The sequence below is a fragment of the Pongo pygmaeus genome, chromosome 11, assembly GCF_028885625.2.
Source record: "Pongo pygmaeus isolate AG05252 chromosome 11, NHGRI_mPonPyg2-v2.0_pri, whole genome shotgun sequence".
In the NCBI taxonomy this organism is placed as follows: Eukaryota; Metazoa; Chordata; class Mammalia; order Primates; family Hominidae; genus Pongo; species Pongo pygmaeus.
The window spans coordinates 71,460,436-71,472,667 of NC_072384.2; the positions used below are offsets into that span (position 1 = coordinate 71,460,436).

The following is a 12,232-nucleotide window of genomic DNA, read 5'->3' on the forward strand; positions in this document are numbered from 1 at the left end:
ACGCATTAAAAAGAGATCTTAATAATTGGGCCAAGATTTAAGAATGACTTAGTATTAGTACACAAAAAACTAAACAAATGAAAACTAGAAACTCTAAGAACAATAACTTTAGGCCAGGTGCAGTGGTTCACTCCTGTAATCCCAGCACTTTGGGTGGTCAAAGCAGGCAGATCACTTGAGGCCAGGAGTTCAAGACCAGCCTGGCCAACATGACAAAACCCCACCTCTACTAAAAATAGAAAACTTAGCCAGGTGTGGTGGCACACTCCTGTAATCCCAGCTACTTGAGTGGTTGAGACATGAGAATTGCTTGAACCAAGAGGTGGAGGTTACAATGAGCCAGGATCACACCACTGCACTCCAGCCTGAGCAACAGAGCCAGACTCTGTCTCAAAAAAATATATAATAACTTCAGCCACCAATAGTATTTACAAAATTATAATAACTCGTAGGATTACTGATCTAAGCAGAATCATGATATAATTATATTGGGGGAAAGGGGACAGAAGTCCAAGTCTGTGATAAAGAGGGACAGGAGAGAGGTGAAAGAACTAGCTTCTTTTTTTTTTTTTTTTGAGATGGAGTCTTGCTCTGTCACCAAGGTTGGAGTGCAGTGGTGTGATCCCAGATCACTGCAAGCTCCGCCTCCCAGGTTCACACCATTCTCCTGCCTCAGCCTCCCAAGTAGCTGGGACTACAGGTACCTGCCACCACACCTGGCTAATTTTTTGTATTTTTAGTAGAGACGGGGTTTCACCATGTTAGCCAGGATGGTCTGGATCTCCTGACCTCGTGATCCGCCCGCCTCAGCCTCCCAAACTGCTGGGATTACAGGCGTGAGCCACTGCGCCCAGCCGTGAAAGAACTAGCTTCTAATCTTCTATAGTTAGGATACAATTAAAAAGTGCTTAAAAGTAGAAAATTAAAAAGTAGAGGTGCTTTACTATTTAAATAAATGGAAGTAAACACTGAAAGAAATAGCTATTAAGAATTTAAAGAGGGGGGAATTTAAAAAATAGGAGTGAAATACCATGGAGAACTTCTATTTTTGTAATAAACTTAATAAATACAAAGGGAAGGACACAGAAGAAGAATAGTATATATTGATACCTGTTATAAAAACTAAGCTCACCTGGAGAAACTGCGTGAATTCTGTGTAGTTAAGATGCTTCTTCCGGTTATGCCCAAAATGCAGTCGGATAAATTCACAATCCCAGTTAAAAGGGATATGATGATGAATAATAGTCTGTCCAAAAATTTCTTTGACATTTTCTTAAAAGGGAAAACAAAAATAAATCAATTATATCTGGAACAAGTAGTTTAACCCACTGCAATGTTCCTACAGAAAAAAATTAAGAGAAGTTTTAAAAGTCAATATCATCTGCTTCTATTAAAATAACTGCAATTTTTTTGTGTGCCCAGAAACCATGCGCAGGAACACAATTGATACAAAAATTATAATTTTACACTTAAGAATATGTACCATTGCATATAAGGCCATGAGATTCTTAATTTCTCTTTATTTAATTTTAATTAGAAAGTGATTTCTATCTTACATTATAAATGGCTGCTATTTTACATCCCATATAAAATCAATAGTGTTTTCCCAGTTCCTCAAGGAGTCGAATTAAACCCTTTATCAGAAGCATGAATACCTAAATTACAGTATAATGCAATATTTGTCATACTAAGTATGGTTTGATTGAGGCTTGATTATTACATTCACACTAGCCTGAATATGTCTATTGAAGATAGGTATAAGAAAAACTACCAAAAGCATATCATTAGCTCAGCAGCAAGCATCTTATTAAAAGCTTCTGATATTGTTAAAAATATGGTCTCGACACAAAGCTTCAAAATCCCCATAAAATCCATGATTATTAGTCTGAACTATTAAAATATTTTAAGATAAGTTAAATTAGTGATTCACTTTTAAATAAAGAGCTAAATACAGTACACTAATTTTTAGATAGGAACTAGTCATACTGTGTAACATACAACCAAAACCCTCTGGCAGCTTGTCTTCATGCACTAACAACGTCATTTACATTCTTACAGAGTTCTATACTTACTATAAAAGTCAATTCACAAATGACTGGTACTTTAACAAGCATAGACTGGATAAACTAATTTAGAAGCTCATGCCAAAAAAAAAAAAATCATGAACAAAGTTAAGAAAGCAGGAAGCCTGTTTTACTGATGTCTTAAGAACAAAATTATTTTCAAATTTCAGCCAATTTTATTAGTGAAAGGGTTTTGCCATCAATAGCTATCAGTTATACTAGAGAATTAGTAAATACACATCTAAGGTTTTATAATCTCCAACTATGCTATTTTCTCTAATTTCTGCAAATTATTTAAATAAGATACTGATCTCATATTGTAAATGGTTTAATGGATTCCCTTTAGTTTTATATACATACACTTTTTCTTAATAAAAGCATTACTACTGGGATAGGGGAATGTAAGAATTCTGAACTGGACGTTCTACCAGTCTAGAGTCAATATAATAGCTCTGAATAGATTGCAGCAATCAGCAAAGTTGGAAGAAGGCATTGGATGTCACTGGGGAGATGGGATTCTCATCTTTCCTTTCAAATGGAATGCACGATTCATTTCTTCCCTAAGTAGGGACAAATACTTCAGAGTTTTCAATAGGTCAAGCATTTTCACCTTACACAAATACAAATTTAAAAAGCGAAGAATTAACCCAATAGCAATTTGTGGGATCCTGGTTTCTAACCAACACAAAAGATGATCCTCAAATCTATGTGAAACTTCCAAGTTGTAAAATATGTTAAAGTTTACAAAACAATTAAAATAATAAAGATAGCGGAAAATATTTAGGGCTACAAATACTGTAGCAGATCATTAAAGATTTTTAGGATCTTTCTAACTTAATTAATTAGCTGTTTCTAGTCCCAAATTAATTTCTTACTTTTAAGGTCTAACAAAAAGAACTGTTTCATCTTCAAGTTAAAAAAAATTCAAAATGGAAAGCAAATTAGAATACATTACTATATTTAATTAAGTAACATTACAGTTATTAAAGGGAATAGTTATTTCAGGGTAAACTTTTAAAGGTTATTTCAAAAGTTAAAATATAATTGTTTGATAATAAATGTATATATTACTACCTAGATAATTCTTATATAATGGTAGAATGAAATTGAATCCCTTTTATATAATAAGAAAATATCAGAATCTCAAATGTGAAACTATATAAAATAAAGTCCAAAACGCAAAAGCATTCAAGCTAAGAAAATTTAATTATCTATAAAAAATTGTTTGGCTGGGCACAGTGGCTCACGCCTGTAATCCCAGCACTTTGGGAAGCCAAGGCAGGCAGATCACGAGGTCAGGAGTTAGAGACCAACCTGGCCCCCATGGTGAAACTCTGTCTCTACTAAAAATACAAAAATTAGCCAGGCATGGTGGCACACGCCTGTAGTCCCATCTACTCGGGAGGCTGAGGCAGGAGAATTGCTCGAACCCGGGAGGCGGAGGTTGCAGTGAGCCAAGATTGTGCCACTGCACTCCAGCCTGGGTGACAGAGCAAGGCTCTGTCTCAAAAAAAAGTTTCTATTATCACAAAAACGATATTTATGAACTAAATTTATAATGCATAATTTACATCTGGAAAATATCTCAGTAATAAAAACTTTAGATATCCTATTTCATAAACTCCTTAGCCATCTCTAAATAAGATCTTAGAATGTCTCTGAAACAATTAAAATGATGGCCTAAATTAGTCATAGTGTTCTCCCCAAATACAGAAGTGTCATTTTCCATGAGTATTTGGACATTTTCTACTTTTCCCAAAGTGGTGACTTGACAGCTTTATATATGGTTTTGTTATGATCATTATTATATGCTGTGGTTTATTTACCTTGATACTTTTAGGGTTTTTTTAAGACACTTCATGGACTACTATAATTACTAGAATAAGATTACAAACCTACTTTGGCACTTCTGGAGATGTATTTTACTTCTCTTCTGTTATCATTGTTTCTACTACCAAGTGCCTGAGGCTGGTTCAGATACACAGAAATAATTAGTAGAACTATTGTTTTCAAGTCCAATTCATAAATTGCCACTTTACTTTTATCAGAATGTGATAAATAAAATTACATAAAAGCTCCAGAACTGGAGAGCTTATGCTTGTATGAGGTAATAACTCAAACAGCTGGTGTTTTTATGTTACCCAGCTTTATCAGGTCCTGCATGACATGAAAGGGAACACCAATAGTCTCAAATATACCAACTACATCTAACTGAAACTGCGTAGCAAGTTCCACCCACCCCCAGAGAGAATCCCATCTTTCCAGTGGCAAACAAGGATCTTTTTTTTGCCATGTTTAGGAATGCTATTTCTGTAGCATAGTTCTGGCCTGGAAGAAAGGGAAATGACAGTCACATCTTATTGGCAGCAAAATCACGATATAGTATTTTATACTAGGTTGGCATAGCTAAGAGAACCAGGAATCCATTAGTTTTCTGACATATAGAAAACAATAGACAACTTTTTCACTTCCTGCAGAGCATGGGCTTATGAAAGGGATGGTTTATACTTCCATTGAAAAGGGAACTGGGGCCAAATACAAAAGTAGCCTGTCATTATGTTCTCTTTGCTCAAAGGAGAGGAGCACAATGATTTGTCAGGAGAGCAGGTAATGGTGACAACTGTGATTAAGTAAAAATGTTCACAGATGTGTAACATTAGTCAGTTTAGCTGTATCAGTCACTTATGATGATTGGACTAGATGAAATACACATTAAATCATATATATTATGTAAATATGTCTTAACAGAGGTTTTAATTTCCCCAGCAACCCATACTGTGTCTCCCCATCTCATCCACCCTCATCCCTCCCCTGGTTCTTATGGGCACTTCCTACTGGTCTTGTTCACCTTTCTGCAGTACAAAATTACCTCTGACCGGGGCTGGCACTCTTCTCCAAGACTGCCACCATGCCTGTTCCATGAATGAGCCTGGAAGGAGCTGCTGTACCAACGGTGTGGCCAGAGAACTCCTCCTGTAGGTATACAAGCCATCAGCCCTGTGACACAGCCCACCTACCATCAGCCCAACGACATCCTTATTCCAAGGATTCCAGCCCAGCAGGAGCCACTACAACCAACTTATAGGCTTGAGACCAAACATTCTTATTGTCAGGGGGAAAAGTTCCTCAGTAGCTGAGTTTCACCTGCACAGTTCTTAAAGTGAAGTCAGAGAGGTTTTTAGGACTCCCACCATGAATGGTGAATATCCTTGTACACAGCTGAACAAAAACAATGGTGAGACTTGTAGAAGTGAAGAGTTTTTCAGTGAAGGAAAAATTGGAGGAAAGAGGAGGAACTGGGAAACCAAAAAAGAAAACAAAGGAAAACAAACAACAACAACAACAAAAAGACCAACAACAGGAACTTGTAGAGGAAGTCCCAACCAACATGGCATGTAGACTCAGTCCCAGACTTCTGGGTTCTACTCTCAGATGGTCATTAGTTTCCCGAATGACCTCCTGTTTCTCTGAGAGAAAGTATTTCTATTAGCCCTTTACCTACCTCTAGAAGGGACTACTGCATAGTCAATAGAGTAGTCCTGCTGTCAAATATATGTAAAGGTCCATTTCTCAGGAAAGATGAGTTCATATTTAAAGACTATCGGTTGGGCGCGGTGGCTCACGCCTATAATCCCAGCACTTTGGGAGGCCAAGGGAGGTGGATCACCTGAGGTTAGAAGTTTGAGACCAGCCTGGCCAACATGGTGAAACCCTGTCTCTACTAAAAATAGAAAAAATTAGTCGGGTGTGGTGGCACATGCCTGTAGTCCAGCTACTAGGGAAGCTGAGGCAGAAGGATCGCTAGAACCCAGGAGGTGGAGGTTGCAGTGAGCCGAGATCACACCACTGCACTCCACCCTGGGCAACACAGCAAGACCCTGTCTCAAAATAAATAAATAAATACATACATACATACATACATACATACTATTATTATGGAAGCTAGACGCTTCCACAGTCTATCATCAAATAGCATAAAAACTAATAACACTCCATCCTTTTTTTCACCTTGAACTCTTAAGCTACTCTAATAGCCTTGAGTACTAAAAAAAAAGCAAAAACCAAAAAACTTCTCTGCAATATCCGAAAGCAACACCAAGAAAAAAAATACCAAAAATTCTTCCTGATTTAATTTGAACACTCAGGTGAAGCTCTACTTCTTACCAAATTAAGCTATATATTTATTATCATAGAATTTTCATTTATTTTTATGAAAGTCTTTGTCTGTCATGCAGGCTGAAGTCAGTGGTGTGATTTTTTTTTTTTTGAGATGGAGTTTTGCTCTGTCACCCAGGCTGGAGTGCTGCAGTGGCACAATCTCAGCTCACTGACCTCAGCCTCCCGGGTTCATGCCATTCATGAGCCTCCCAGGTAGCTGGGACTACAGGCATCCGCCACCATGCCCAGCTAATTTTTTTGTATTTTTAGTAGAGACGGGGTTTCACCGTATTAGCCAGGATGGTCTCGATCTCCTGACCTCGTGATCCGCCCACCTCAGCCTCCCAAAGTGCTGAGATTACAGGCATGAGCCACCGTGCCCGGCCCAGTGGTGTGATCTTGGCTCACTGCAACCTCTGCCTCCCAGGTTCAAGAGATTATCCCACCTCAGCCTCCCAAGTAGCTGGGGTTACAGGTGCATACCACCATAACTGGCTAATTTTTTTGTATTTTTAGTAAAGACAGGGTTTCACCATGTTGCCCAGGCTGGTCTTGAACTCTTGGCCTCAAGTGATCCTCCTGCCTCGGCCTCCCAAAGTACTGGGATTATAGGCAAGAGCCACCATGCCTGGCCTCCATAGAATTCCCTTTTTTTTGGGAGGGGGATGGAGTCTCACTGTGTCACCCAGGCTGGAATGCAGTGGCATGATCTTGGCTCACTACAGCCTCTGCCTCCCAGATTCAAGCAATTCTCCTGCCTCAGCCTCCCAAGTAGCTCAGATTACAGGCGCATGCCACCATGCCCTGCTAATTTTTGTAGTTTTGCTAGAGACAGGGTTTCACCGTGTTGGCCAGGCTGGTCTCAAACTCCTGATCTTGTGATCCACCCACCTCAGCTTCCCAAAGTGTTGGGATTACAGGCATGAGCCACTGCACCCAGCCCAGCAGGCTGGTCTTGAACTCCTGACCTTAGGTGATCCTCCCACCTCGGCCTCCCAAAGTGCTGGGATTACAGGCGTGAGCCACCGCACCTGGCCACCATAGAATTTCATATTATTGCATGTCTATAGCTTTGTTTCCAGTGAGAAAGGGTACATTTTTCATAACTACACTTCCATCTCCTGGCTCTTTAAAATAATAACAGTGGTTGTGCCTAACCCATCCCAATTTATTCTCTCCTTCAGGGAAAAACAGCCTATTTCAGAGGCACAAATGGAACACATTTTTATTTGCTATATGTATTAATGGTCAAACATAGTACTACGTTTAAAGGAATCTCTGCTTTTTGAGGTTTCTTCAGTCAGAGGGGGAGGATGTGTCCTTGGAAAAGTTTACTTTGAAGAGTGTCCATTCCTAGGCAAACACCAAATTTGGAACACAATGTTGATGTTAATAGAGAACTCAGAACATATAACATGTTTCATACTCATTTTGTAAGTTAATAGACAACAGTTTGTTGTGGTGGTTTTTTTTTTGTTTTTTTTTTTTTGAGACGGAGTTGCACTCTTTCATCCAGGCTGGAGTGCAGTGGCGCAATCTCAGCTCACTGCAACCTCCACCTTCCAGTTTCAAGCTATTCTCCTGCCTCAGCCTCCCAAGTAACTGGGATTACAGGTGCCCACCACCACGCCCGGCTAATTTTTGTATTTTTAGTAGAGACAGGGTTTCACCCTGTTGGCCAGGCTGGTCTCAAACTCCTGACCTTGTGATCCGCCTGCCGTGGCCTCCCAAAGTGCTGGGATTACAGGCGTGAGCCACCACGCCTGGCCCCTTAAAAAAAAAAAAAAAAAAAGATTAAATCTTTAGTAAGGCAATAGGCCTTTTTTTCATTTGAGACAGGGTTTCACTCCCGTCACCCAGGCTAGAGTGTAATGGCACAATCTCAACTCATTGCAACCTCCACCTCCCAGGCTCAAGCAATCCTCCTGCCTCAGCTTCCCGAGTAGCTGGGACTACAGGCATGTGCCACCACGCCCGGCTAATTTTTGTGTTTTTAGTAGAGATGGGGTGTCACCATGTCACCCGTGCTGGTCTTGAACTCCTGGGCTCAAGCAGTCTGCCCACCTCGGCCTCCCAAACTGCTGGGATTACAGACCTGAGTCACTGCGCCCGGCCTTTTTTTTAATTTGGATTTTAAATGCACGGCAGCTACTGACAACACGATGTAGTATAACTGCTTATCTAGGTTACCTGAATCTAATAGTACTGAACAGGATCTCCAGTGCACTTGTGGACAATGGGGAGACCAAGGCAAACTTACACTGTAGCCAGCACACACCAGTCATGCAATGGCCTCTACAAGGCTCATGCCACCTGACAGTAACACATATACAAACCATTAAGTAATTATCCACAGCATGCATTAGAAGTTTTATTAAAGAAACATCAAAGAGGAAACAATTAACTAATATTTTATTCACTCTTAAAAAAATTCCAGAACCCTTTCCTGAGCTTTCACATTCTGAAATGGATTTCCAAGGCCTCAATCTAAGTCCTCTCCCCAGAGCAGAGGTATCTTTAACAACAAAAAACCTCATATAAACACTCAAGTAAATGTTCAATATTACTACTTATATAAATACTTGCAAAGATGCACACAGTTTAAGTATGTAATTTGATGTGTATAAAATCATATCTAAAAAAAGCATAAATGAGAACAATATATACAAGTACACAGATAACATTATCATCATAGTCTACAAGAGATGTTGATGGCATAACAGGTTTTCTCCACTTCCTTACACCTTGCATCTAATATTGTCTTCCAACTTTCTCTCATGTGCACAAGAGAAAACTATAAATAGCTCCAAACTAGAAAACAGAAGGCCATTTGGTGAAAAGGATTTAACTCTATTTAGAATGGATCTAAAATTTCCTTTTACCTAAACATGTGCCTATAAATACATAAGCACAATTCATTTTACTAAGTGGGTACAAACATGAAAACTGACCTTCACCCCAGATCCAAAATCCTATAAAAATAAACTCCAAGTTAATTACTTCCTTATGCATAAATTCTGTAGTCTTGAATATGGCTTGAAATAAGCAGTCCCTAGAAATCTTGTTAAATGGCATTTGCTACAACAGTTTCAATATTTTTCCTCTTAAAAATATGAAAGGAAACTTTCTTTTATTATTTCTCTCATTCTACTTAAGAAAATTTGTCTCAAAGTGGATCCTTAAAACTAGGAAGGCAGGGACAGAAGGCAAAATGGTCAAAGTCCTTAGGAAATAGGTGAGCACCATCAAAAGAGCCAACCAGCTAGCCAGGGAACCCAGAACAGAAACAGGGTACAGCTTTTAAAAAATGTTTCAAATTTTTTAGAGACTGGGTATCACTATGTTGTGCAAGCTGGCCTCAAACTATGGGCTCAAGAGATCCTCCCATTTCAGCCTCCCAAGGAGCTGAAATCACTCCTTTGGGAGTTGAGACTACAGGTATGCGCCACTGCACATGGCTTCATCTTTTTCTTATTCCATAATAATATTCCTGTCTCTAGATTATGGAGGAAAAGAATGAAAGCAAGATTTTTGAGGGCTCATATGTTCTTCAGTTTATACCTGGTACCGTAAAAACTAAAACTGATTTGTGTTTAATCCTAACTATATTTCTAAAAATTCTAATTCATAAATCATAGTCTGAAAAAAAAACAGAAGACCTATAAAAAGCTAAAGTTGGCTGGGCGCAGTGGCTCACGCCCGTAATCTCAGCACTTTGGGAGGCCGAAGTGGGCGGATCACCTGAGGTCAGGAGTTTGAGACTGGCCAGCCTGACCAACATGGGCGAAGCCCTGTCTCTACTAAAAAAAATACAAAAATTAGCGAGGCGTGGTGACAGGCGCCTGTAATCCCAGGTACTCGGGAAGCTGAAGCAGGAGAATCGCTTGAACCCAGGAGGCAGAGGTTGCAGTGAGCCAAGATCGCGCCACTGCACTCCAGCCTGGGTGACAGAGTGAGGCTCCACCTCCAAAAAAAAAAAAAACTAAAGTTGAGATCTAATGACTACAAGCTTTCATTTACATTAAATAAGGCATATGTAAACTTAGCTACTTCCTACACTCATTTTAATCTATTTATCAACAATGGCATGTGTCTTTATTATTCAGTTGGTCTTGACAGTCTGTTGGATGAAGTGGCTTGAGTTACTAATTTTACAATAATAGAAACTGGGAAAAGTAACTAAATGGAGGAGACACAAAGAACCATGATATCAAGGTAGAGGGACAAAAATTAGAATTTGATTGTGAGATCTAATTCTTAATGCACACAGGATATAAGCACAGGGCACTGTCACTAACTCAGACATCTGAATCAAGTTATTTTCCAAGCATTTCTGCATCACATTTGTGAGATATGTGAGCATGTGTGATACCTACTGAAAATAGAAAATGCAGCATTACTAGTAGTACATGGTTAATGCTGAATGAGATGATGGAGGTTTTGTGCCTTAAACTACAGAATCTAGGTGTTTCTGAGGAAAGTCAACATTCTTCAGGAGGCAAGATGGCCGAAGCTTGCTCCAAAGGAGGAGGATGCAAGATTTATATGCAAAAATCTAAATAACTCTGCATAGCAGGCCAGGCACGGTGGCTCAGGCCTGTAATCCCAGCACTTTGGGAGGCCGAGACAGGCGGATCATGAGGTCAAGTGTTTGAGACCAGCCTGGCCAACATGGTAAAACCCCATCTCCACTAAGAATACAAAAATTAGCTGGGCATGGTGGCGCATGCCTGTAATCCCAGCTACTCAGGAGGCTGAGGCAGGAGAATCACTTGAACCCGGGAGGCAGAGGTTGCAGTGAGCCAAGATCACGCCACTGCAATCCAGCCTGGGCGACAGGGCAAGACTCCGTCTCAAAAAAAACAAAACAAAACAAAACAAAAAACTCTGCATAGCATTTTTTTGGAAAGTCTTCTCATACAGAAGATAGTTGAGTCAATGGGCAGAAGGAAGAAGAAAACAATCAATGCCAAGCTAGAAAATGTGTCCACCAAAATTACAGCCAAGGCACTACTGGTCCTTCTGATTGACTGACTTGTACTTTCTCACCACTTTGACCATTGCAGTGATAATTTTTCCTTCAAGTTTAACTAAAGGACATCTATTTTATAACTCAAACACAATAGTGAATAAGTGTTTAGTGCCATAGCTCAGGGAAAGCCTGATTTTCAAGGGTGTTTCTACAAATATCCATGCCAATTCACACTATAAAAGGGGGCTTAAGTTTAATTTTGCAAGATGAGAAATTTCTGGAGATCTCTTTCACAACATTGTGAATATACTTAATACTACTAAACTGTAACTTTAAAATGGTCAAGACAGTACATTTTATCTTGTGTTTTTTGCCACAATAAAAACAGTGGCAACCTTTAAAAAGGTGGGGGCAGTGCTCAAGGTCCTTTAACTACTACATGGCTTTTATTGAAAAAATTGTTGCAAGAAAAATTAGCCAATACTTTTACTAAACATATACTAATTTCTGTAAAAAAGTGTCTTTAATATATGGTTACAAATAAAAATCCTAGTGTATACACCTGCGAAACATCAACAATGTGTTAGACTATGCATCTACTAGAGGATTTAAATAAATTTCTACATCCATGTCAGATGGCAATTTTAATATTCTAGCCTCTTTCCCAAAACTGAAATCTAAAATTCAGGTTCAGAGAACACTAACTAATTTTGCCTTGATATCCTCCTTCAGTTCCATTCTTGGTGTTACAATGACATAGTAGCAATTTTCCAAGGATGCTACAAGAGAAGCTCTGAACTCCCTATCTAAAAATCACTTAAAGAATGAGAAAATTGTTTCATGTTGTTCAAAATCTACCTCGTAAGGAATTTTGCCCAGGCTGGCCCAGAACAAGAAAATCTTACACTATTTATTTTAGGAATGTGAAAGTGTCAGTGACTCAATGAGCTAAAGCAACAGCATTACTACACTTCTTCATCTTTGGCAACAGTTTAATGCTTTGAAAAAATAAATCCATCATTACCTGCATAAATCCTTT

The 12,232-nt window shown here is 39.2% G+C and overlaps 1 protein-coding gene across 9 annotated transcripts in view; it reads right to left on the bottom strand.

Moving 5' to 3' along the window:
• Nucleotides 1-12,232, bottom strand: part of SLC25A12 (solute carrier family 25 member 12) — a 225,185-nt gene that overhangs the window by 60,245 nt on the left and 152,708 nt on the right. For 7 of the 9 annotated variants that reach the window (XM_054477026.2, XM_054477028.2, XM_054477029.2 and 4 more), the window contains one exon: nucleotides 1,133-1,272. In XM_054477026.2, the coding sequence (XP_054333001.1) occupies nucleotides 1,133-1,272 (140 nt within the window). Of the gene's footprint in view, nucleotides 1-1,132; nucleotides 1,273-4,932; nucleotides 5,556-12,232 lie in introns of those variants that run through there. The other 2 variants (XM_063648308.1, XM_063648307.1) reach the window with 2 other exon arrangements.